This window comes from Callionymus lyra, chromosome 16 (genome assembly GCF_982586985.1).
Source record: "Callionymus lyra chromosome 16, fCalLyr1.hap1.1, whole genome shotgun sequence".
In the NCBI taxonomy this organism is placed as follows: domain Eukaryota; kingdom Metazoa; phylum Chordata; class Actinopteri; order Syngnathiformes; family Callionymidae; genus Callionymus; species Callionymus lyra.
Window position 1 is genome coordinate 13,663,929 of NC_141833.1, and position 27,921 is coordinate 13,691,849.

The 27,921-nt window shown below is 35.9% G+C and overlaps 2 protein-coding genes across 5 annotated transcripts; both read right to left on the reverse strand.

The window, feature by feature from the left end:
- Window positions 1-46: 46 nt before the first annotated feature.
- On the reverse strand, window positions 47-19,267 carry LOC148063820 (oxysterol-binding protein-related protein 1). 4 transcript variants are annotated; one of them, XR_015713548.1, is made up of 17 exons: window positions 19,186-19,267; window positions 16,620-16,726; window positions 9,265-9,433; window positions 7,415-7,610; window positions 5,893-5,968; window positions 5,687-5,821; window positions 4,345-4,442; window positions 4,075-4,257; window positions 3,728-3,835; window positions 2,768-2,857; window positions 2,342-2,468; window positions 2,170-2,286; window positions 1,990-2,113; window positions 839-929; window positions 729-749; window positions 111-592; window positions 47-65 (listed from the first exon to the last, which is right to left on the reverse strand). XR_015713548.1 is itself a non-coding variant. In XM_087811294.1 (16 exons), the coding sequence occupies exons 1-16, from the start codon at window positions 19,208-19,210 to the stop codon at window positions 490-492; spliced, it is 1,770 nt and encodes a 589-aa protein (XP_087667420.1). In that variant the 5' UTR covers window positions 19,211-19,267; the 3' UTR covers window positions 99-489. The 4 variants fall into 4 exon arrangements, 3 of the variants coding, with proteins under 3 accessions (XP_087667420.1, XP_087667421.1, XP_087667422.1); XM_087811294.1 differs by lacking the exon at window positions 47-65 and having other exon boundaries at window positions 99-592; XM_087811295.1 differs by lacking the exons at window positions 47-65; window positions 729-749.
- On the reverse strand, window positions 19,233-25,455 carry LOC148063821 (oxysterol-binding protein-related protein 1-like). The gene is made up of 12 exons (XM_087811716.1): window positions 25,338-25,455; window positions 25,192-25,277; window positions 25,053-25,127; window positions 23,247-23,358; window positions 23,075-23,160; window positions 22,792-22,936; window positions 22,642-22,709; window positions 21,305-21,349; window positions 20,754-20,827; window positions 19,724-19,787; window positions 19,548-19,649; window positions 19,233-19,455 (listed from the first exon to the last, which is right to left on the reverse strand). Exons 1-12 carry the CDS (start codon window positions 25,453-25,455, stop codon window positions 19,282-19,284), a joined length of 1,149 nt encoding a protein of 382 aa, XP_087667842.1. The 3' UTR covers window positions 19,233-19,281.
- Between the last annotated feature and the right edge of the window lie 2,466 nt (window positions 25,456-27,921).

Below are 27,921 nucleotides of genomic sequence, written 5' to 3' on the forward strand. Positions count from 1 at the left end.
CGACGACGGTTCCACACGAGCTCATCCAGAGTCTCCAACACAAACGCGAGTCGTTCAAAATCCACCTTTTTATTCAGCCACGACACAAACGCGAGTCGTTCAAAATCCACCTTTTTATTCAGCCACGACAGAAACGAGAGTCACCAGAGAACGACGACGAGCGCGATGGAAGTCCCAAGACTTGCATAGTTACAGTGATGAAGGTACTTTCGATACTAGACACACAAACTAAGACTCACTTTGGCGAAGCCTTTACACACAAACGCACACTTATATCTGTATTTACACTCGATCACCCCTTGAGTCGCGGTCGGAGAAATGGTTGACGGTTGAATCCTGACCAAAACTTAAATGAGAAAATCTAGTTCTTCAGCTACTTTCTTCCGCGACTACGTTTTGTGCTTTGATCTTATTCGACTTTTCTACGGCGTCGAAGAAGAACCTGGAGGTAAAACAAGTTCAAGTGTTTTGCTACCGTGAGAGTTTTGCTCAGTAGATGTCCGGCAGCTGCGAGTAGTTCCTCTCCCAGTAGCCTTTCAAGTAGAGCCAGTCCTGGGCCTTGTTGTGCGGGTTGGACCCCTGCTGGAACCACCTGAGGGACCCACAACACCGACTCAACACACCAGCAACACCAAAAACAATCACACTGTAGTTGCAGTCCCGCTTGAAGTCCAGCAGAGGGCAGCACTTCACAACAACACAACAACGCTTTTTAAAAAGAATCAAACCTTGGTCCGAGCGCTGGGTTCCTTCAGTCAGGAGCGGGGGAGGGAGGAGGGGAGGAAGTGGGGGTGAGTCGATGAAGGTCAAGAGCAGGTTTAGGGGAAAAGTCACTGACCTCGTCTTCCACTCCTCGCTGGACTTGCTGCGGTTCTTTCTGGACGACCTTTGTTTCTCCTCCAGTCTCTTCTTCTCAGCGCTCGCCGAGTCTATAGTGTGAACACGAGGCAGGAGAGAAACACAAAACATTATGACCACAGTGTCCCATCACACAAATGTTACTTTGAACCCTTTTATTGTTGAAAAAAACATGAAAGGACGGTAATAATTATTTTTAAATTGTTAATTTTAGCGACTTAAAAGAAAAATGTTTTTGAGTCGTATCAATTTTTTTTAACCTAAGTTCTAACCCTTTTCTTTTCAATAAAAAGTCCCAAAACATTTTTGGTATTTTATTTTATTTTTTTTAAAAATGTGATGATTAATTTAATGTTTAATTATGTTTCCCCCTTTATTTCATTTTTATTTAATTGTTTTTCCATTTTTAAAAAATATATATATCTTTTAATTTTTTTTAATTTGTTTTATTCATTCATTGTTATTTTATTTATTCAGTTTTATTTTCATTTTCTCACCCTAAACTATATCTCATAATAAAATAATAATACTATTATTGTCAACTTTTTAAAGTATTTTTTAAGAATACATTTTGTTATTATTATTTTTTTTATTAAAACATATTTTTACCCGAGCACTAACCTTAGTTCTGACCATATTTGTTTGTTTTTTACCCTTTTTATAGTATCTTAAATCTTTGTAATTCATGCGTTTTAATATTTAATTCATTTTTGCCAACCTAATCCAAACTCATTTTTGTTTTATTTTTTTGCCCAAACGTTAAAATTTTTTTTTTTTTAAATGTCCACTTCTATAATGTTTTTCCAAATGTATTTTATTCATCATTATTTTTCAATGATTCATCTTCTGCCTGTTTTTATCCAAACAGACGAAAGGATGACGAAACAATACAATAATAATAAGCAGAAGATTTGCCGTCTTTCTAAAATACCATCTGGAGACACAAATCTTTTGAAGGAGTCGTCAGCGTCAGACGACTTGAGTTAAACCACTTGTTGTCATTAATACTCAGAAATAGTTTAAACACCTAATGATATAAAAGTTCATCAGAGACTCAGGGGTGAATGTTAGCTACATGCTAAAGCGTTAGCACGACTTCTGCTGCTCAACAGATCTTAAAAGTCAACTCACCGATGTCTCCGTTCTCCATGGCCCGGATGTCGGGTCTGAGGCGACTGTCGGTTGCGGGGACGACTCCCTCCATGCTCTTCTCCAGCTGGTTCAGTTGCATGGCGAACGTAGAGAAGGCGTAGAACTGTGGCGGGAAAATGAAGCGAGTGTCGTTGCAATGCATCATGGGACAGCGGATACCTTGGGAGAGTTGTCTGGTCGCGGCGTGATCTTCCAGAGGAGCTCACTCCCTGGTATGACCTGCACCGTCTCGGCCTCGGGAGGAGGAACCTCGTCCGGCTCCTCGTCCACGCTGGTCTGAGATCAGGTGTTAAGAGTCGGACCCGAGGTGAAGGTCAGAGGAGCTTCGTACCCGTTTGTTGCTCTTCTTCTCCTCCAGACTCTTCTTGTCCGACTTCTTGTGAGCGTCGAAGGCGGCGGTGTCCACCGTGTACAGACACTCCGTCCACTTGCCGTAGATCGCACACAACTTCTTCTTGCTGACGACAAACGGACGACAACTGGAGGTCAGCAGATGTTCACAGTTCATCTTGACCTCAAGTCAACAGTGGGTCTCAGTTCCCAGCATGCTTTGCAACATGGTAAAGATTATGATTAAACATTTCTTACTCATAATAGGAAACATTTCAATGAAAACATAATATAAAAACCTACTTTCTGTTAGTAAATAGATATTTTTTGTCTATTAAAGTAGATGTTAGTTTTTTTTTCCATCATGTTTATGTTTGATGAAAAGTATAGAAAAGTAAATACATGAAAATAAAGAATATTGTTGCACCTTTTATCCAGAATATAACCTTCGACTTTATGCAGATCTTTGCCAAAGAGGCCACAAGGCTTGAAGGACAGGCTGCATCTTTCTCCAGTCCTGGAAGAGATGACAAAAGAGTGAACACATTCTTGGAAAATATATTATAAAATAATCATAAATGAGTGCTTTTATTAAATAAAAGCTTTTCATTATCTCTTTATGTGTTTAGGAAAACAAAAACAAACAGATTTACATTGTTATTTTCAGTTAATTTCATTTTAAAACTTTATTATAGTAAATATTATTTTAACAATTCTAATAACTACATTTTCTATATTTTCTTTACATTTATTTTAATGTAAAAATGCAATGTATATCTAATGAAAAGGTACAAATATAAAGTATTCAGAAAAGTTTAGAAAAAGAAAGATATTTGAAAAAAATACATTTTAATATATATACTGAAATATATATTGTATACTTTAATATATATTGCATTTTTAAATACTTACATTTGTACCTTTTTATAATTGTTCCTCCTACATGGTTTGTTCTTTCTTCATACAAATTATCTTGAATTATCTAAAAATGTGACTTTCAGATATTTGCCATTATTAAAATAGATACATACGGTATTTAATTATTTTGAACAATGTCTAAAAATGGTGGCTTTAGTTGTTTTTATAGTCTCCATTCGTATGTTTAATAGTCATAAACATAAGAATGGCAATAAAATGTTTCCAAAATTTTGACAACAGGGCAAGGAACCGATTACTCGGTGGCTTTCTGAAATACCATCTGGATACACAGATCTCTTGAAGGATTCATCAGTGAGTCATGCAGGAAGAGCCAAGATAATTAACAGAGATGATTGACGTCAACAATGATACAGAGACTTTCTATGAGAATAAAACAAATTCTTCTGCTCAGAGCTTCTAAGATCCTGGATAAAGAAAAGACCAAAGACGAGCAGGAGGAGGAAGTTACTTGTGGTTGATGACTTCCACGCTGCCGTACTGCTCGATCCAAAGCTGACCAACTATGATGTTGTGGACGCAGCATGTGGGGTTAGTCCAGGTGTAGGCCTCGTTGTATCTGTGGAGGTGGAAAGAAAAAAAGACGTTAAAAAGATTTTATAATCAAATTCAACTTCTCACATCTTTCCTTACAAACTCTACAACTACTACTAAACTTTGAAACGTTACAGGAAGTTCCTCGACCATCAATCAAGGTGTGACACGAGCCAACCGGAAGTAATCCGACACTCATCAAACATCACATCATGATGTTCCTCAAGATCGTTTCTGTGACTAGAAGATGGAACTTTGACTCACTTTGGAAGCTCCAGTGTGATGATGCCTCGTGGTTCCGCCTCAATGCTTTTCCCCCAGAACTTGAGTTTCGGGCAGATGGACCCGTGGAAGACGAAGTCCTCCTTGAGGCCCTCGGCTTGAAAGGCACTGACAGGCGGGTGATGACTCACTTGCTCCGACAACCATCTGAAGCCCAGATCGTCGCTGACGTGGAGCAAACGTTTGACTCTCATGAAGAGCTTCATCCACACGGCAGCGTCGCTTCACTTCTCCTAAAACATTTTATTTTACCTGATGAGCTCAAAAGTTTCTCCTAGTAGTGGATTGAAGGGTTTCCCGGTCCGTTCCCACTGAGACGCCACAGCGGACACAGCAAAGGCTGCGACACACTGCATGGCAGAGAGAAAAACTTCAATCCATTTTTCACAATTTTATATTAGATGCGAACAATGCTAACATTGCAAATTAAATCGTATAATATATAACGTTTATTATGCAATTAAGGTCATATATATAACGTTTATTACGAAATTAAAATTGTATCTATTACGTTTATTAACAGAGTAAAGTGATGGATTATGTTTAATACGAGATTAAAGATGTCATATGTTGCAAAAATTAAAATTGTCATATATTACCTTTATTATGAGATACAAGTGATAATTGATGTAAATTATGAAATTAGAGTAATTAAAATTATGATTAAAGATTAAAGTCATTTATATTACATTATTACGCAATTAAAGTCATACATTTTGAGATTGAAGTTGTCATATATGTTGCTTTTATTAAGAGATTAAAGAATACCATGTTTATTATGCAATTAAAGTCGTCGTTTATATGTAACGTTAAAGTTGTATATATTACGTTTATAACAAGATCAAAGTAATTTATATTTAGTGTATTACAAAATAAAGTTTTATATGATTAGATTAACTAATTTAATACAGGATTAAGGTCATGTATATATAAGGTTTTTTAAGAGATTAAAGTCATCATTAATTGCATAATAAACATTATATTCACAACTTTGAAGTCTTACGTTTAATGCATGCTTAAAATATTCTTTTTATAACAAGATTAAAGTCATTTATATTACTTTTATTAGTAGACTAAAGTCGTATATATCATGTTTAATACATGCTTAAAGTTGTCGTATATTACGAGTTTAAATTACTTCGATTACGGTGGTGTATATATATATAAAGTTTAACACGAGATTAAAGTTGTATATATTTTGATTAATTCGCAATTAAAGTAGTCGTATATTACGTTAAGACTAAAGACATGTAACGTTTATAACAAGATTAAAGTAGTCGTATATGCTATGTTTAGTACGACATTAGACATCATGTTTAGTGTAAGATTGAAGTTGTTGTATATATATTAAGGGATTAAAGTGGTATATTTTATGTTAATTACACGACTAATCCATTCCTAACATAATAAATTTAGTCATGTAATATACAACAACATTAAAAATAGAACATTTTAAAAGATATAATCAAGAAATAAAAGTAAATAAGGATCAACTTATTGAAACTAGAAGAAAAAAAAACTACACAGTACAACATGTTAACCATCATATTTTTAAATGCATTATATTCATCTACTGTTATTAATGGCTGGTCACCTTCATCCTCTCCACGGAGTCGGTCATGGCGTTGGCCTGATGGATGAGGTAGGTGTGCTCCATGTACTCCGTCAGACGCTGCAGGAAACTCAGAGGCTCGTTGAAGATGACCGGCATGGCGATCTTTGACAGCTCCTGAATAAAAACACCTTCATGATTTCGACGGCGTTGTTAGAAGTGATCGGTAGAAAGTAGACGCTGCTCACCATGCCGATACATTTCTTTAAAATGCTCCAGATGCTGACGTCGTTCCTGGAGAACATGGGAGCGGGAAGACATAGTCTGAAGAGGAAGAAGAGAGATTTAGAAAATTAAGTTGAGGTCGACTCAGAAGCATCACTTATCTTATCTCTAGTTCAACACTGCAGAAAACTGACCAGAAACGGTTTCCGTCAACTGAGAAAAATCTCTAAATTTAGGAAAATTATGTTACAACACGATCTGGAGTTTATAATCCATACGTTTGTGTCTTCTCGTTTAGACTACTGTAACAGTTTATATTTGTGTCTAAACAAGAAGGATCTGTCTCGCCTGCAGTTAATACAAAGCTCTGCAGCGAGAATTCTGACCTGCTCTAGTAGAAGAACTCACATTTCTCCGATCCTTAAAACTCTTCACTGGCTGCCAGTTTCTTTCAGGATCAACTTTAAAATTCTGGTTCTTAATAATATATGATGGTTGGCTCAAATAACAAATGTTTATTTTACAATTTTATTTCCAGGAAAGGAATTTAATGGGAGAACAAACTCAGAGATAATTAAGGTAGATCCAGATTGACCATAATCACAAAAAACTCACATTTCCTGTCAAAGAAAGTTTTGTCAATAAACTGTAAAGATATATATTTGGCGGTATCTGTACTTTTGTGATCAAGTTTGACACGCCCGATCAAAGGAAAGTTACTTCTGGAAAAGCGATATACAAATAAAAATAACTTACTTACTTACTTACTTAGTGGTACCTTTAAAAAAAAAAATAAGTTCGAGAATATTTGCACATGTCATGCCGTTTTTGTGGACAAATTTATTTCTAAAGACATTAAATATATTCTCCGAAAAGTACATTTACCAAGCTTCAGGTACTTTTGATTATCAAGACGTTGATGTCGATGGCATTGAATCGAATGTTTATGTTATTGTATAAACGTTTGGTTCAAAAGACTTATTAATTAATTAATTAATTAATGAAAATATATCTGATTCAGTTGAAAACCAAAAAAATAAACTAGATAAACTAGATGCAGGAAACCTTGACTACAAGTTCACTAAAGAACGGAATTACTTGAAGATTATTATTTAGAAAAAAACCTCAATTTTGTTTCTTTGAAGAACAGCCAAAACCGATCCATCTTTAATGCAACACACATAACCACACGACGGTCCGCTATATATTCTTCCTCTTCTGTCTCCGATGCCAGGACTGAGGCTGAATTATTCATGGGTCACTTGTTGGATTACGGCGGCGCGAGCGTCGTCTGTACGAGCGTGAAAGAGATTTGCTACACAAACCAAAGCAGCAGGTGCCGAGACGACAAACTCCCCGGGAGACAAGGTTTTGTTTTTTTTTGTCTGGGAACAAAAGCACCTGCTGGAACGGAGAGATAATTCACCTGGACCTCGACCCTATATGTTCGGAATGTTTCCTTTTAACCAACATTAAACAGGGTTTTTAACAAAAAAAAATCTTTCTGCTCCAGTTTTTCCCAAGTAAACAAGCGTGAGGTCTCACCTGTGCTCCTTCACGCCGTTGCGCTGGGATGCCCGGTTGCCATGGTTACCCTCCCCAGACATTCCGGCGGCCCCCTCGTGTACGCCGGGTTGGCGGCGCCCGCTGAGAAGAAGAGGGGCGTCTCTCGCCTCGTCCTCCTCGTAGGAGTGACTGGCCACGGACAGGAAGCCGCTCACAGACAACTCCGACTCCGACTCTGCGGGACAGCGATGTCGCCGTTCATGTACAGAAACCCACGCAGGGATCGAGTGGCAAAGGCCCCGGAAACCGGCGCTCGTGTCGGCGAATAAGCAGCTGGAGTTACTCAAGCAACCTCCACCCCTCCCTCCCTTCCCTGTTGCCAGACAAACCCCACCTGAGGATTGTGTTCCAATGAGAGGCTTCATTTCCTGCAGCATTGTTTGTCACCGGACGCTCGTCCCCGGTGAGGTTGAGAAACTGACAAACAAACTTAGTTATGGAAGTCGAGGCTCGGCAGAAAACACTGGTTTGCAACAGTGACGAGAATATTTGTGACGGTGCAGGTGGTTTTTAAAAGCCCGGAGGCTTTAAGCGTGTTTGGTTTACAGAAAACTCCGGGCAACCCATGAATTATGCAGCTGGTCCCCGAGAGTGGCCGCTCACCAGTGCACACACAAACACAAACAACACAAGGCAACATCAGCATTGTGTTGGACATCTGTGTGTGTAATATTGGGGTAACCTGAACAAATATTGTGTTGAATACATAACAATAACAATTAAAACTGACTCTAAATAACAAAACTTTTATTTTACGCATATAAAGTGTGTTAAACTAGCTATAAATTAACTTTAAATTGTATTTAATTCATGTTTAAACATATGTTGGCGTTTCAGGAGATAGAAAAGTGTATATTTCAACAGCATTATATTTTTATTGACAGACATTGCTATCCAAATTTTGAACGGGTGAATTTAACATGTCAAATATAGATTTATATATATATATATATATATATATATAATTTTTTTTTATTTTTTATGGATTTTTCTTTTTTTAAGCATTGGATGATTCAATTATTTATATATATATTGAAATGTTAAAAGTGTTTATTGAATAATGAATTTAATAAGTTCAATATTGAAAGGTTAAATTTTTTAATAATGAATAAAAATGGAATATTATTATTATCTTTTTTTTTTGTACGTATAGACTGATATTCTATTTCAAATAATTACAAAAAATAGATTTAAATAAAATAAAAAACTGGTTTCGTCTGGTGGCACTTCTATACCAACAATTTATTTTTATTTTTTTAAACACACTGGATTAAGAACAACTTTGAAAATTGGATTATTTGAATTAAAATATCAAACATTATGTGTAAACATAGATTTATCTAGAAAATATTCATTTACATTATTTCAATAAAAAAAAATTAGACCGTTCAATAAACAAATGCTTGAATTCAATTATTAAAAAAAACAAAACAATATTTTAATGGAAAAAAATCTTCAATTTCAACTTTAAAAAAATTAACTTTTATATTCTGATAACACTGATATACTTCCACAGACACGCATCACTCCCTATACACTTTTTTATTTTAAATCAGTGATTCTCAACCACTGTGGTGCGAGAACTCAACTCATATGATATTATATATCATATATTATATATATTAACGGCTGCATTAATTCTCCTCTTTGTATAGTTTATCAAAACTTGTCATTGGTGAGTCTGTGAAACGTTGTTGTGATTTATCTAGTTTAAAATATGTGCCGTGACTCCAAATGTTTGAAAAATACCCTTTTTCACCTCGTTGAATCCACGCGTGACTATTGAAAGAACAACTCAATCATTTTTAAACGCGGCGGCGGCGGCTGACCTGACAAAGCATCGTAGAAATTGTCTTCGGTGACGGTGCTGAGCGTCGACGACCTCCGACCTTTACTCAGGGACTGTTTCAGCTCGTGGTGTTCGGTCGCCAACGTCTGCAGAGCTTCACTCAGAGCTTTATTCTTCTCCTCCTCCTGCTCCAACTTCAGACTCCACACCTGAACACACACATGTTACTGAGGTTTGTAACTTGTGTCTTTAAACTGTGTTACAGCTACACAACAGTCATAGTCTAGTTGTACTGGCAGGTCATTGTTCCGACCCGGCCCACCCGATCTTGTTTCTTGCAGTCAGAACCAAACACCCTTCTCTCCGTGAGCTCCCGAGCCCCGGATTGAGTGTCCCCTGGACGCAACCTGAACCTGACAAAGCACATCTCGGGTTCCTTTCTGCTCGACGGAGCCGAAGAACGATTTGGTTTTAGAATAGAAATAACTTAAATTAAGTTTTTTTTTTTTTTTAGACTCATCTTCGTCTCGCCACATATTGTAATAAACTGAGTGAATAAATGGAGTTTCTAAGCCAGTGATGGGAAATGAAATCGTCACAGGGGCCACATTGTAGACTGTGATTGTCACGAGGGCCAAAAAAAAGTAAGGATAAATGTAAAACAGTCATAATATAATAGAAAAATGAAAAAAATACAATAAAACACTTACAAAAATAAAACAAAGAGAAGCTTAAATAGAAAAAAAAATGAAATGTTGTAAGTAAAGATTTTTATAATACTAAGATTTTAAATTACAGTAATATGTTATTAGCTTTTTCTTTTTATAAAATCCATTTAATTACATACAAGACATTCATACAATAACAAATGTCATCATTATGCAGTTTTTCTTTCTTGGTTCAAATTATTTTTAACAAATAATAAAAAAAAAAAAGAAAAGAAGAAGAACTTATTAGGAAAATAAAAAGTTGGGGAGGAAATAAAAGAAAAATTGAATTGTTTACATACTTGGCATTTAAACTTTTTTTTAAACTACTTTTAAATAAAAATAATATATATATATCTTATGTATATTCAAGTCATTTAACAACACTGTAGAAAGCGATCCACCATGTCTTAGAAAGAAAATAGATAAATAAGGAATAGAGTTAAAAGTGTTTTGAAACAAATGCAGGAGAGAGAACTCCAGACAATTAAATGAGATTTATTTTAAATACAGCGTCCCCACTCCTCATCCACACTGGCTGGTATGTGCCGAGATAAAAAAAACCCTCTCTGTTGTGAAAGCAACCGTGCCAGTTCTTTTTTTTTGCCATCATTGCATCCTCGTCGCTGGACAAAAAGGAAGCTATTTTAAGCCTCTCCACTGATGCCGTAGTTGCAGCTAAAGCCTGAGAGGGATGTTTCTCCTTGGCAAACAACCCGAGGCGCAGAGTTCTAACTTTGTTCTAGAATACGCTCTCTATGCCGCAGAGACGTTTCCCGAACACAACTTTGATCTCACAGAAAAACAACATACTTTTGTGGTCATCTGCATTTTACTTTTGAAGCGGCTAAATCTAACATTATATTATTTATTGGACCCTCCATCTCCCTCGACTCTTCGTTTCAGGTTTTTTGTTGCTACGGCAACTGTGCCTCCCCCAACTTAACACTTCCTGATCATCCTCCCTATTCACACCTTTTCCTCCACGTCTCCTCACTTTCCACATCCAGGAACATCGACGGTTATCTCTATCGTCTCATCCTTCAATGACACATTTATCAGTTGTTGCTAGACCTGCTCAAATGTTACCAAAGTCCGATCACGTGTGAATCTGTAACACAGTCCGGGTGTGGAAGATATTGATACACTTAAATATCACAATAATATATTTTTCAATAATTAATTTCTTCCTTACTTCTCTATCAGAGTTCTATTATGGATTATATCTGGAAAAAGTAGGTGTAGAATAATTAAATAAGGTGGTTAATTCATAATTTGCATGCACACATTCACCGTGTTTGTTCATTTTTGTGTTGCAATTAAACTTCCGGTCGCTAGATGGCAGCATTCATTACATGTTCCTTAGCTAAAGGAATAATAAAAGCCAGGAAGATCCCAGCGATGAATGAGGACACCCTAGAGGTGTGTGAAAACCTCTAAACACTGGTATATTGCAATGTTTTTTTACAATACTGTATTAATAATCAACAGCACTTTTTCGGCTTTAATAATCATATTTTATTTTTTATCATAGTTATTTTATTGTTTATATTTGAATAAAGTGTACATAAAATAAATGACTTTTTTTTTTAAATGATGAAAATGAAAATATTCATTTTTGTGTTGCAATTAAAATTCCAGGTCACAAAACAGCAGCATTAGTTACGTCTTCTGAGTTTAAGGAAATCCTGGGAGATCCCGACGATGACTGAGGACGAGAGGATACAGTAGACTCCAGCATCTTTTAAAGCTCATGTTTTGACATATGTTTCAAAACAAATGAAAGGAAGTTACGACTTCGCCAAGAGTCATGTGGTCTGTAAATTATTCAACACCGGAATCAAGTACTCGACAATACTACACATATATCCTTGTTACTACAGTATCGTAATAAATCCCCTTTATCGTGACAATGTGTTACCAGATTCTTGCCAATATAAACCCCTAGTGGCCGAGTGGTTACCGTTTGTCTTTAAAAATGAAATTACTGCAATTGATGCAGTAATATTTATTGTAATCTGATTAATATTTGTTCTTTTTTTTATAGCTACTAATTTAGTAAACAACTAACAAGCTCCAATTTAGGCAAACAAGATACTAATCGGTTGGAAAAAATTACATTAATTAATTAATTTAGCTTTATCCGTTTTCCCAATGTGTATGAAAGAAAAGGAAAACCTGAAACATTATTCTAAAGAGGAAAGAGAAGTTTAATCTTGAAGTTCTTTATTCTTGTGCCCCATTTTCTGGAACTTATTGTTCCTCTTACGAAAGCACATTTCGGAGGACATTTATCATTTTGCTAAAAAAAGCTATCCAGGCACAGTTGTTAAAAGCAGAGGAATAATGATGCTAGAAGTTCATCCTTCATTAAGTAACGTGTGCAGCTACTAGGTTACAAAGTAAGTAAACCAGCAAAACACATAAGGATGTCATGTAAAGTCATATTTGACTATAATGTAGGTCAAGAGTGTCAAACATAAATTGAACATCAATCAACCCATGAGACACAAATGGCTCCATTTAACAGAAAAAATAAACATATAATACTTACAGTATATATTGATCTTACTTTTTGAATGAGTAGTTGATTGATTATAGTTAGTTCCTCCACTGACACTAACATGGAACCTGATTTAAATATATTTAATTATTTTGTTTTGTTTCTGGAAATTAAAGAAACTTACCCATAAACAATACTTTTGAATATTAAAAATAACAAACAATACAAGTTCCAAATATTTTTTATTCTCTTCAATGTGCCATTTGGTTGTTTTTTTTCTTCCAGTTTTTGTTAAATAGATTTTATGAAACTATTTGCTGGAACAGATTTTTGCGAATCTTGACGGGAACTTTTTTATTTTTTACTATTAACCAATTTTATATAAATAAGTTAGTAATATATACATGTAGTAACAAAATACAACAAGAGAAGCAGAAAAATGTGCAAATGATACGATACGCATCACGATAAATGTGTGACGATACGTATCACGATACGTATCACGATACGTATCACGATACGTATCACGATACATGTGTGACGATACGATATTTATCACGATACACGTGTGACGATACGATACATAGTTTAATTCAAAGAAACAACACTTTTTCTGGCTTTTACAACATGTAAATGAGCAAATACTTTCTCCAATCAAATGTGAAAAAGTGCTTGAAGAAAAGTGCTTCTCAAAAATATTTTCAAAAATGTAAACTTATATTTACAATAAACAATAAAGTGCCTTAACATCTTAACCACCCTGGACCAACATGCAATATCCAGTATCTGTCAGTGTTTGATTTTCTAACTTTAAACTTGGTTTTAAAGCCAGAATGAAATCCAAACATCGTCTTTAAAAGCTGCTGTTACTTCACAATCTTCGCTGCCATTTCGCCGGTTTTGTTGTTACTTTGGCACAGAGAAAATTACGACTAGTGGTGGGAGGTTTAATTGCGCCACACAAATGAATAAACGCTGTGAATATTTGTGTGTTCATTGTAAAATGAACACATCAAATGATTGTATTTTGTACACGCACTATTGAAGTATAAACCATAAAATTAAATGTAATTTCAAAGGTAAAAAACACAAAACATTTCTTTTAATACAATGCTATTGAATATCGATACTGTATTGGGAATAGAAATATCATGATATACTGATATTTTCTTAAACCCCTAATTGCCAGTATTGTAAAAACTACACAGGAATTTAGTGTGGTGATATAATATAAAATAGAATAAATTAATGAATGAGTTAATATAGAAATAGATAAATATTAAATCAAAATGATCTGGACTAAGATAAAAAGTATTTGACTGACATTATACAGTTCCTGATGCAGTCGTGGGATCAAACATTTGGTCAGTGATATGTGAACGTTCTCCTGGGCAAGAGATGACCATCAGGTCGGGAGCTGAAGTGGAAACAGATAGAGGTCAAGTAGTGTTCAACCTCACTTCCCAACCCGAGGTTAATAGGCTGAGGTAAGTGCCTGAAGATAAGAAATAAGGGGGTAAATAACTATGTACAGAACTCCTCTTGACGGCGAAATTATGTCACCATCCACTGGTCGTCCCGACACACTACTTGAACGAGATCATCGACTTAAAGCCGAATTCTTACGAGCATTTATACAGAGCGTCGCCTTTGGTGAACACATACAGTAGTTTCCGCATCATCTGCTGATGACAAGTGGGTCAGACCGCAGCCACTCTGGGGTGAAAAAAAAGCTATTTAATAATTGCCACAAAAACCCCCCCCGACAGCCATGAATCACGCCTGAGAGTACGAGGGCATGAAAGTGATTCAACAAACTATGGAGACTGTACGACTGAGCCAATGAGATAATGGTATTAGCGTTAATACCTGCAAATCTCAGCACATTAACAATATAATCCAGTTAAAGAGTGTCGCTCGAGTGGCTGCCTGTGAGCTCGACCGCACACTAAACCCTGCTTTTTTTTCACGCTTAAAAAGTACATTTTTAAGAGCGATATTAGCGACGAGGCGGCAGCTGTCGTCAACTCGTGCGGCAACAACGCACATCGGAAACACACACGTCGCTGTGCAAACATATGGCGATCAGGTATAGAGTTTCAGGCGAGAGTTAAAAAGCTATCGTCGCCGCCAATATGGTCGATAACCGGTCGATAGTATTTACAATCCCGTGGATCGACTCGAACCTAAAACAGCCTGAGAAGTTGTTAAGTTAACCATCAATTTATGCTCCATTACCTGACGCCGCTCCTCCCGGGGATGTGGAAATACGCCTGCGAGCGAGCGTCTAGAATGCGATGATGAATGCGAGCACACTCCCTCGCAGTCTCCTGAATATGCACACACTTCAGCTCGCTCTCTCACTGCTCAGCTGTTCCCAGGGTGGGAGCAAGTTTGTGTGTGTGTGTGTGAGTGTGTGTGTGTGTGTGTGATCTGCAAGCTGAATGCTGTTCCAAGCATAAAAGCGGATCTTGCCGGTGTCCTTTCAACAGACGCGCCAGTGATTACCTCACATTACTTCCTAGCGAGGGCGGGGCTAATGGTGCAGGTGATGTTGATGAAATGAATTGTTGAAGCCGATTGAAGAAACAAGAGAAAAAAAACTGATTTCCCCTCAGATAGAAGAGCATCCAATGCTGGAGATATTTCCAGGACAGATGCTTCAAAGCTTTTTTCATTTCTGCTCTTAGAACTTGTTAATAAGGTAAGGTAAGGTAAGGTAATAACCACATCCTCTTTTGAAGTTTGCTTTTCTATCTTCTTCTATGAAGGTGTATCAGGGCCATCAGAATATCCATCCGTCTATCAATCAAATGGTTTAATTTAACATTTAAATGTTGGATATTCCAACAGAAAAAGTCGACACTATTATACTAACATTTTATATTGAATTAAAAAAGCTACGAATTAATAAATATTTAATTTAGACAATTGTTTTTTTTATTATTTATTACTGAATTAGATTATAAAACTGTTTGAATATTTAATTGAATTACTTTGTCTCTTGAAATTAACTATACACATCAAAACTATTTCCTAGCATTTTTATATCAACTTTAAAAATATACAAATGAAAACATTTTGAATTTATAAAATGTGTATTTGAATTATAATATCAAACTCAAAAAAAGTTCATACATTTGGAAAAGAATGAGAAAAAGAATAAAAGAATGAAAAAAATGCATGTGAAATATTGAATTAAATTGTCAAAGGAGATCTCCAGAGGGATTAATAAAGTTTATCTATCGATCTAAAGAACAAGAAAATCAACCTTTCAATATAGTAGTCATTTAATTAAATTATTTAAAAAAAGAATCCAATGCTTAAAACAACATTTCAATAAAAACATTGAGTAATTTCCATATAATCATTCATTATTTTGATGGCACTGATAAACTTCCATATTCCTCTGCCATTTAAATATATATAGAGATAACAATGAGTCCAACGGTTTCTTTACACATCCTTAACCACACATGTCAAACTCATGGCCTGTCGAATAGTACAAATATGGTACAAAATCAAAGTAGATGAATGTTCATGTTGATATTAAGACCTATAAAGATGCCAGTGTTTAACACAAGATAAGAGAGTCCCATGATATACCATGGAAGATATCAGTGCCAACCAATATTTAATGGTTGAATTACAACATTTCAAATGTTGAAATTTCACCCCCCCCCCCCAAAAAAAAAGTAGATATTTTGAATAATTTAATTCAGTTTAATCATTCATTTTTAACTTAGTTATTTACAGATCCAAACCTTGACTATACAAATGATTGAAATTCATTATATAATAAAAGCAAATTGAATTCAATAATTTTCATATTGAAATTTGTTTGATTAAAATTAACATTTCACATGTTATCATAAACCATTCAATATTCTGATGGCACTGAAATACCTCCATGATGAAATTGAATTTATTTAAAGAGAACAAACATAGATCAACAATAATTTAAAAAAAAAAAGACAATATGGCAAATGTGAATTATACTGTGATCATTTGCTAAATAAACATTTTGTTTGACCCACACACTCCACTGTTTCGGCCCCTTTTTAAAAAATAGTTTGACACCTCGGTCTTGAATGATGCAATATTTGTCATTTGAATCAAGATTCAAGTGTTTACTGTTCTGATTAAAACATCTTTATAAGCGTGTGAGGTTAAATAAACACTGACCTCCTCTTGTTTGGACAGCAGTTCCAGGCAGAGATGAAGGGCAGCACAGGTCTCTGAAGAACGCTCACTTGTTTCTTTAGCTTTCAATAGAAGAGGAGCAGCCAGTGCTTGAGTGGGAAACAGATAAAGAATCTTTAACATTCAACATTTCGTTAAGTAGTAATACCTTATATCAACCATAGTCTGTTGCCATTGTGGTGGTTTGAATCTCAACGAACATTTAAAAATAAATTTATGAATCTTTAGTGAACTTGACGTTCCACACTGTATATATATATATATATATATATATATAATCCATGCGTTTGTGTCTTCTCGTTTAGACTATTGTAACAGTTTATTTCCGTGTCTAAACAAGAAGGAGTTGTTTCGCCTGCAGTTGATACAAAACTCTGCAGCGAGAATTCTGACCCGCTCTAGTAGAAGAACTCGCATTTCCCCAATCCTTGAAAATCTTCACTGGCTGCCAGTTTCTTTCAGGGTCAACTTTAAATTCTGGTTCTTACTTTCAGATCTATTCATGGTCAGACTCCTCCTTACATCAGTGATCTGATCCAGCCTTACGCCACAGCTCGGGCTCTTAGGTTATTTTAACTATGTATCGTTTTTGATTGTTCAGGCGCTTTGTGATCCTGGTCTAGAAAGGCTCTTTACAAATAACCATTACCTACTTACTATGACATAAGTATTCATTTGTTGGTGTATTACAATTTCAGGAAGCCTTAATAGTCATTAATGTTTTTTTTCAAGTGGCTCCTCAATCACTTGTATGGCCTTAAACTGCTGCTGCTTACAGAACTCACAAAAAAACGATCAAAAAATTGAATGCATAAAACACAGCAAGCAATCAAAACTGTAACATGAATAGACTAGTTTCATGACTATATGGTCAAAATGTTGCTTTTGGTCATTTTAAGGCCTTAACATCGCGCTGACCGTCAGGCGTCTGGCAGTCCAGTGTAGTCTACCAAGGAGACTGTCGGCAAAGTCTACCTTCTGCGCAAAACGTAATGTTCCTCCCCAACAGGGAGGCGCTCAAATGTTTTGCCGCCACTAAAAAAAGTTAAAACCGGAAGTTACCACATTTGTCGTCACTGTTTTGAAACTGCTGTCGAGATCGGTTGTTACCCGTTGAACAGAATTCAAACAAACTGAAAACTACGATGACTGATGATACGAAATCGAAGCTACTTGAAAAAAGGCACTATGTGGGTTAAGTCCTGGGTTGCACGGCGGCAAGCTCAGGGGGCTTTTCCGAATTTATGTCGGGAACTGGAGATGGACAGTTGATTTCAAAAACTTCGCTCGACTTTTTCCCAGCACAGTTCCACATGTTGGAGGAACTACTCGGACCGATTATCCAGCGCCGCAACAAGAACTACCGTGACTGTATCTCTGTGGGTGAACGTTTGATGGTCACATGGCGCTTCCTCTCAACTGGTAAGAGTTTTGTTTGAATTCAGTTTACTCTCCTGAATCTTGCATGAGTCTTACTGTGTAATCATCAAAGTAATCCTTTCTCTTTATGAACGCAGGGGAGAGCTTCATGAGTCTCTCATATCAGCCTCTCCTCGATCAAACTGATCAGCTCCTCCTCAACGCTCTTAGTCCACTGGAAGGATGATGCAGCCAAAACAAAAGTTTTCGATGCAAGTGTGGTTTCATTCCTGCCATCGCTGCTTAACTAATGTTTAAAACTTACGGTTTATTGCCCTGCACTGATTCGCTAGCTAAAGCTAGCACTCGACCAATCAGATTGACCGTTGAGCAAGACTTTCGACTCCAACGCTTAAACCTGCCTCTTTTTTATTTTTAGACAAGGACGCCAACTCCCTGGGGAATACACACCACAGAGTCTCGAGGACACCCGACAGTCAGCGCAGTGTGTCAAGGGCTTTAATGTTTTAGGGTTACTAGGCTGTGATCCAGCCTTACACCCCAGCTCGGGCTCTGAGGTCTGTGGATCAGAATCTACTGATGGTTCCTGAACACGCTTCAGGACCAGAGGAGAGAAATCCTTCCAGACTGTTGCTCCTAAGCTTTGGAACGATCTTCCTCTCCCTCTGTGTTTGATGATCTACTGACTCCTTCAAGAAACATCTTAAGACTTTTTTATTCGTTCAGGCTTTTCCTTGATTTTCTGGAACTCCTGTGTTGTTCTCAGTGTTACTGTTATTGTGTTATTGTTTTGGTTGTTTAATTGCTTTGTGACCCTGGTCTGGAAAAGCGCTATATAAATAAAATTACTTACTTACTTACTTACTAGTGAGTCTATAGAATTCTTGGATCATGGAAGTTGCTTTAGGCGTGTGTTTGTCTTGTTGTACACACATTAAGAAACAGGCTCCTTGGCGGAGGTATGCAATATCTAACCGCTTTCACAGTCATTTCATTCTTTACAGCCAAAATTATTTTTTAAATAAAATACAACCTAGTATCTCTCTTCTAGTCCAACAAATCTCAGAAGTACTAGTTTCAGAATAAACTGTATTGTTGCACAATACCAAAATATATAAATCCTGCATCACAATAAGAGACACGCTTTTGTGTTTCAGGTCAAACTCACCACAGTTCTCTTCATTCTTCACCATGGTGAGGAATATCGACACTTCAGCCTCCAGTTTCTGCTGGTGAGCATCAGCTGCCTGAGAGAGAGCGTCAGCTATGAGAGAATAAAACGACAAAATACTTTCTGTAAATAAAACATTGCCTGCAAGGCTTGAGTGAGAGACTCCACTGCCGTGCTGCTGTTTATGACGCCATCATCCGGAATCTGGGACTGGCTGCCGTTTTGGCTGCTGTATGAAGAATGAGCTTCAAAAGCGTCGAGCCATTTCTAGCAAAAAAAAGATTTTAACTAAATAAGTGTCAACTCGGGGGGGAAACGAAAACCAAAAAAAAAAAACGCTTGAATCATTCTCAGCCTACTTTTCTTGTCGTCACGGAATCAACCTTCGAAGGAACCTTGAAGTTATTCACCGACTCGTCGCAGCAGCGGAGCATGAAGAAGCAGTGATCCCAGGGCTTTACCTGATCAGTCATGAAATTGAAGAAAAAGTTTAATGCTGAAAATACATCTTTCATTATTCATCTCTGCTACCCACCATGCAGTAGGCCTCAGAGAGAGACTTGGACCCTTGTTTTTTGATGCCAGCGAGTGCATCGGTCCTACAAACAGAAAATACAATCTTAGATTCACTTCTAATACTTCAGAGAAGAAACTTAAACTTGATGTACTTTACCTACTGAATTAAAATAATAATGCTGGGAAAGTCCTGAGCTAAATGTACAGTATGTTTATTAAATTTACTTTTGGAGTAATGAATGGTTTGTAAAAAAAAAAACCCAAAAAACGAACAGCTCTGTGCTTCATAAAGGAGTCGGATAGACATGTAAACTCTGTGTATTTCTTTCTTACTAATGTACAAGTAAAATGTGTGTCTTTAATCCTGATCAGTGTAAAAGTATGTGATGCTAAAACTTCAATAACTTGAAAGGTCTTGAGTTTGGAAATATACTGCTCACACGGCAAGTTACACAAAAAATGCTGACATGACGTTAATAAATCATCACAGAATATAGTAAGGTAAATATAATGAAAACGGAAGAAGAATGTAACGGCTTAATGTAACAACATACATAAATAAATTGTTTTCTAAAAATACAATGTGAAAAATACACAACTTAAAAAGCATTAAAACATATATTAAAATAATAATTTAAGAGGTTTAGGTTATTTTTTTAAATGTAATAAATACAATTTATTTATACAACAATGTGAAAAGGGACAAATAAAATGTATTTGTAAGTGTTTTATACATAATAACAAATAAAATATGAAGTTTTACAGGTAGGATCGAGGCAAGGCTGAAAATATTAATTTACCGGTACACGCATTAACCCTTGTGTAATCTAAGGGCTCAAAAACAAAAGTGTTTGAGGTATCCCTTATGTTCTCTCTGGGTCAAGGTCAACGACCTCCCTGGCTCCCAGAAATACACATGCCGTCTATGAGGTCCTTGACCTTGAGGAGACACCACAAAATTTGTTTTCGGGGCCTCCGGGTCACCTTGACCCAGAGATAACACCAGGGTTAAGTATCTGTACGTTTGTGAGTCGACGGATCAAACTTACTGTTTGTGGTACCAGGAGACTCTTCCATCTTCGATCACCACCCAGTGAAGACGCCACCCCAGAAACCGTGACATCTGGTCACGAGAGAGAAAATGGATGAATTAATATTAAATTATCTTTATGTTAAAAAAAAAAAATCTTTAGCATTACAAAGTTAAATGTCAAGGACAAAAAATGAATTTGTCTTGTTACTTTATTAATACGTAAATTCAATTTAACAGCATTGCTCAACATCATAGACATAAATATTGTATTTTTAAACTTCCGCAGAGAAACTCAATAGAAATCTCCGACTAACAGATTTTTCTTATTTACCATAAAACCCACATTCTAATCAGATTTAATTCTAAAGTGGAAGTCCAGTGAAGTAAAGTTAAAACTTCAGTTGGTGATGTTTCAATTTCCTCTTCTTTAGCAACTTCCTTTATTTGCATTTACTTGTTTGAGCTACATTTAGAATACAGAGTCACTTTATTTGTTCTCAGTTGGTATTACAGGGTATACATGTTGAGTATTAGAAAAGAAAACAAGTCGTTCCGACAAGTGCCTACCCTCCATAGAGGTCCTTCAACCTTCTGCATTCCACTGCTCACATCCTTGATGAGAAAAATCAGACGTTAAAAATGAAACGATATTGATTTTCTATTCCATTATGCAAAATGCTCCATTGCTAAAGAGAGCAGTCACTTATTCTGATCAATGTGCTTTGACTTTTCTTGCATCAAGCAGATGAAATACTTATTTTCACAGGAGAAAAAGGAAGTTGAAGGTAATGGAGCATGTTGAAGTCGTGCAGGAGTCACTGACCTTTTACGCAATTTAACAATGAAGCCTGGATTTATGCAGTTGAAGACACAATTTCTTCTTGTTCACTTAATTGATTTACAGGAAGGAAATTACATCATAGTTCATTCTCAAAGGGATTATGTGAAATGAGGTGGAGATTAAAAAAAATAAGAGATTTATTAACTATTAAGTTACCTTAAACATGAAGATATAAGATGCTTTTTAAAAAAAAAGATACCAAAATTAATTACGGTTTATCAAACAAGGAACTAAAAATAATGTATATTAATTTAAATATTGTCCAATAAGTATCGAGTTATTTATTTTTTACTTTTATTTACGAAATATGAAATCAGTCCAAAAGCAATTTTAAACAGTATTGATTTTGAATTTGCAAATTGTTAAAATCATAATATGCCCATTTATAATGCATTTATGGAGGCATTTCTGTGCCATAAGAATATTTAATGGTTGAATTTAATTACAAATGTTGATAGTATATAATTTTAAATCGATTTTATTTCTTTTCAGCATTGGATTCTTTTTTGCAAAATTAAAATTAAATTTGATTATATTAAAGTTTACTTTTTTTTTCTCTTTCTTTTTTTTATAAATAATAATTTAGTAAAAATCACATTTTCCTTATCTTTTTTTTTTCAAACACAGAATTTGATATTCTAATTTCAATATTCAACATTTTTATTTTGGTATTAAAAACTGTTAGAATACTGTGGCCACCAAAAGAATTCAAAATTTTAAAGGCTACAAATTAAGATATTTTGAATTAAAAAACATATTTTTGATTAGTGGAATCAAACGCAATAAGTTTTTAAAAAAATATTCAAAATGTATTTATTTTATTATGATTATTATTAAATAAATTGAATTTATATTTTCCAAATAGAAATAGTTGAATTCAATTATTTAATCAAAAATGAAAAACATTTCATAAAATGAAGAAAATAAAAGTTCCAACCATTCAATATTCTGATGACACCTATGATACCATATACAGTGATTTGTGATGTTTTATTGGCGTCATAGAATGTAAACCAGCTTTCCGGTGGATAATTGCATGTGAAAGAAAGCTTTTAAAAATGACCTTGAGTTGATTCTCCACCAGTAACTGCCTGAGGTCATCAGCTCGGGCCAGATCTGCCGCCGTCTGCTCTGCAATAAAATAGGTTAAAGTCGTGACACTCCCACCATTTTGAGATAAAAAAAATATGAAGATCCAAGTCTAGGAACGTACCATTATTGTTTCTAATATTTGGACAAGCACCAGAGTTGAGTAGTTTTACGACGCACTGCCTCTGCCCCCTGTAGGCAGCACAATGTAACGGCGTGTTTCCAACCGAGTCTCTACAGTTTACGCCCGGGGCGTCTGTGCTGCCGAGCTGCAGGATGGAGAACCACTTTAAAAGAACAGTCAGTTCCCCTTAAAATGTACACCGGAATGCTACAATTGGAATCTCAATTTTCTTAATAATTGAAGGTCACTCTCAAAAGATTGACAGCTGTCGTAAGTCTCTGACCAGTTTGCACAAACCGCTGACGTCTCCCTCTCTGGCCGCCTCCAGAAGCTTCTCCTCCCGTCGCCTCGCCTCCCTTCTTTCTGCAGCTGCACCAACAGAACAATAAAGACTTTGAAAAAAAACAGCAGTCAATCCATTCATGTCACAGTACTCTGTCAGTACTCCGCCATACCCTCCAGCATGGTGATTATTTCGTCATCTTCTGTCACATCTTTGGCGATTTGCGCCGTCCCATTGATAACGCTGGCGGAGGCATCGTAACGCAGCAGTAAAAGAACAATCTCCTACGAGGGGACACAGTCATAATGGGGTTTTTAACATGGTTTTAGTGTTGCAACTGCAGAAATAACCTCTTGATCTTTCCAATTGACCATTGTTCCTGCTTTAACAGCAGAAAGAAGGCAGTTCTGACCATCACACGCTTTATTAAGTAGGACAAGGGAAGAATAAAAACAAATAATTGCTATTATAATCTTGAAAAAAAAATGTTGCAATATGTAAGTAAGTAATATTTATTTATATAGCGCTTTTCCAGACCAGGATCACAAAGCGCTTAAAAAATCAAAACAATATTCAATAAAGTATAAACTTAAAAGGTCAAGATAATACTATAATACTGAGAACAACACAGGAGTTAAAAATAGAAATAGAAATAGCGCTTTTTCAGACGTAAATATGTAGCCACACAATATAAAGATGAGAATAACTTGTATATGCAAAAGCAAATTCCTTCTATACATAAAACAGAAAATGCTTTATTATAAGAATATAATATTAGAGTTATCAAGTAAATCATTACAGGAATATTTGTGTGGTGTTGTGGAAATCCGAAAATTAACAAAATTAAATCAAATGAAATTTACAATAAAATACAGTAAAAATTGTGTGTACTCGTTTTATTTTATTCATTTTCATTCTACACTTTCATCGTCAGAAAGTCATTGTCGTGTCAATCAGAAGAGGTTTAAACACAACGTTGTGTCTCGTGAGGTGAGCTAGTGCTCATTTAACAATATTTGCATAGAACAATAAAATACAAAGAGTTAAGAGGATAAATATGGTACTTGTTATTAAAAAAAACAAAAAACAATTTTAAAATAGAAAATAAATTAATATGAATTAGACTAACGCATAAAACAATTTCCCGAAGGAGACTTTCAGAGCCATCAAAAAATCTATCAATCTATTTATATCTAAATCTAAATATATGTACTACAATATTCATTTTAAACCTGTTTTTAGAGTAAGGCAAAAAAGGAATTATATAGTGTATATAGTGAAGAAATTCATGATAACAATACACAAATATTTAAAGTGTAAATCAATTGCTTATCCCTTGCGTAAGCTCAGGGTGAATGACCCGAACGACCTCCCTGGCTTCCAGAAATACATATGCAGCGGTGGAGGTCGTTCACCTTGATCCAGAGGCAACACAAGGGATACCACAAACACATTTGTTTTCAGGCCTTTGTGTCACCTCAACCCTTAAATATCACACCAGAAACATGAGATTAGATGCAATGACAGAGGCCATCTTGACGTGGCAATCCATAACCCCTAAAGAAAATAAACTTCCCTATATTCATATCGTGAGGGCCGAGGGAAACCACAGGCAAAGGGTCTTCAAGTGGCCCCCGAGCCACAAAGTCAAGAAACACTTTTTCCACTTTTAAAGATCCAGTTGCTGGTTCACTGCTTTTTCCCCCCCCTTTCCTTTTTGCACGCTTTGACAGTGACCGCTGCTGACAGGTAACATGTCACAAGAGACCCCAGATTTTAAAATATTTATCTAAAATTTCCTCAAAATAATCATCTTGTGACGTCAAAATAAAACATTTAGCGGCTGACCTTTAAAAACACCTGACATTCTGTCTTCATTTGAACATTGACAACACATAAAAAGCACAACAGGGGTTTCTATGAATCTTTAAACAATAAAATAAATTAAATTAAGATATTTTAAACTGTTTTATTTCACCTTTCTTCCAGTGCTAGCAGCTTTATGCAGTGGAGTGTCACCCAGGTTATCTTGCACGTTCACAGCAGCTCCTGCCTGTAAACACACGTGAATATCAAATTAAAATATATACTTTTTTATGATTAAAATAATAAATTACCTTCAGAATCTCCTCCACCACATCTCTGTGTCCAAAGTAACAGGCCAGGTGCAGCGACGTCCATCCAGGACGATCTTTAGCTGCAGCTACACCAGTAAACATTAGTAACATTAAGCTAACGTTAGCTTGAAGTTTTGTTTACTTACACCTATGGTTCACGTCCACGTCCTGCTCGCTTCTCAGCTGAAGAAGCCGTTGAATGTCGAGCAAACGTCCCTCTTTAGACAACTTTAGAAGTCTTTTTTCAACCTTATTTGCCTCCATAGTTGCGTCTTCTGAAGAGTAGTTTAGTTGGTGCGCACTTACGGTAAATTTGCGCCGTTAATACGGTATTTAAGACGGGTTTCCACGAGATGCGCGTGTATGAATTTAACTTTTTTTTTTGGTTTATTAAAGTAAAATTTCTGGAATTCATTCAAGAAATATTGTCGCGGTTATTTTTAAAGCGACTGTCGGACGGTGATAAGTTTGAACAGCTGGGAATTCACAGCCAGTGGCGGGCAGTCGACGCGTCTTCAACCCCTTCAGAAAATAAATACAAATAATTTAAATATAATTGAATGTACATAATTGAATAAAATATCTACCTCGGTAGAATTATGTAAAATAAAATACATTACAATGAATTATTAATTAAATTGTTCAATCATTTTTAATCTATTTTTATAGGCTTAGAATAGTGCATTATTGTATTGGAATATAAAGTTTACATTGAACACAATAAATATTTGCTGGGAAAAAAAAGGGAAATTAAATTCAACCTGTGTTGCAAATATATTAAAACCACAGAGTAATGGAAAATGCTACATTTTCTCTGTTTCATAATTCCATTATTATTTTTTTCGGGCTATTTTTTTTTTTGGGTCAGTGACAATTCAATGTTCTTAGCTTATAAATCTTTCTCAGTAGGAGGAATGGCATGACTATCACTATCTGTTGGTTTTGTTAAGATGCCAGGAAGCAAAGTCACCTCCAGAGATGCCAGTCAAGGTGAAAGATGCCGGGTTTCAAAAGTACTTTTGAAGACACAGAGAAGATGCTGGGAATCAAAAGTACTTTCAAAAATCCTGGAGAGATGCTGGAAATCAAAAGTACTTTCAAAGATACCGTGAAAGAAGCCTGGAATCAAAAGTACTTTCGAAGATACCGTGAAAGATGCCGGGTCTCAAATGTACTTTTGATGATACAGAGAAGATGCTGGGAATCAAAAGTACTTTCAAAAATCCTGGAAAGATGCCGGAAATCAAATGTACTTTCAAAGATACCGTAAAAGATGCTGGGAATCAAAATTCCTTCAAAGTTACTGTGAAAGATTCCCCGGAATCAAAAGTACTTTCAAAGATACCGTGAAGGATGCCAGAATCAAAAGTACTTTTGAAGATACTGTGAGAGATGCCGAGTCTCACAAGTACTTTCTAACATACCAAGAAGATGCTGGGAATCAAAAGTACTTTCAAAAATCCTGGAAAGATGCCGGGAATCAAAAGGACTTTCAAAGCTACTGTGAAAGATGCCAGGAATCAATAGTACTTTCAAAGATACCGTGAAAGATTCCAGAAATCAAAAGTACTTTCAAAGATACCGTGAAAGATGCTGGGACTCAAAAGTACTGTCAAAGAAACTGTGAAAGATGCCCCGGAATCTAAAGTACTTTCGAAGATACTGTGATAGACGCCGGGACTCAAAAGTACTTTCAAAGCTACTGTGAAAGATGCCTGGAATCAAAAGTACTTTCAAAAATACCGTGAAAGGTGCCAGGAATCAAAAGTACTTTCAAAGATACCGTGAAAGATAACAGGAACCAAAAGTACTTTCAAAGATACCGTAAAAGATGCCAGGAATCAATAGTACTTTCAAAGATACCGTGAAAGATGCCAGAAATCAAAAGTACTTTCAAAGATACCGTGAAAGATGCTGGGACTCAAAAGTACTTTCAAAGAAACTGTGAAAGATGCCTGGAATCAAAAGTACTTTCGAAGATACTGTGATAGACGCCGGGACTCAAAAGTACTTTCAAAGATACCGTGAAAGATGCCTGGAATCAAAAGTACTTTCAAAAATACCGTGAAAGGTGCCAGGAATCAAAAGTACTTTCAAAGATACAGTGAAAGATGCCAGGAATCAAAAGTAATTTTAAAGATACTGTGAAAGATGCCGGGTCTCAAAAGTACTTTTGAAGATACAGAGAAGATGCTGGGAATCAAAAGTACTTTCAAAAATCCTGGAAAGATGCCGGAAATCAAATGTACTTTCAAAGATACCGTGAAGGATGCCTGGAATCAAAAGTACTTTCGAAGATACTGTGAAAGATGCCGAGTCTCAAAAGTACTTTCTAACATACCAAGAAGATGCTGGGAATCAAAAGTACTTTCAAAAATCCTGGAAAGATGCCGGGAATCAAAAGTACTTTCAAAGATACCGTTTAAGATGCCATGAATCAAAAGTACTTTTAAAGATACTGTGAAAGATGCCAGGAATCAAAAGTACTTTCAAAGATACTGTGAAAGATACCAGGAATCAAAAGTACTTTCAAAGATACTGTGGAAGATACTGGGAATCAAAAGTACTTTCAAAGATACTGTGAAAGATGCCTGGAATCAAAAGTACTTTTATAGATACCGTGAAAGATGCCAGGAATCAAACGTACTTTCAAAGATACCATGAAAGATGCCAGGAATCAAAAGTACTTTCAAAGATACCGTGAAAGATGCCAGGAATCAAAAGTACTTT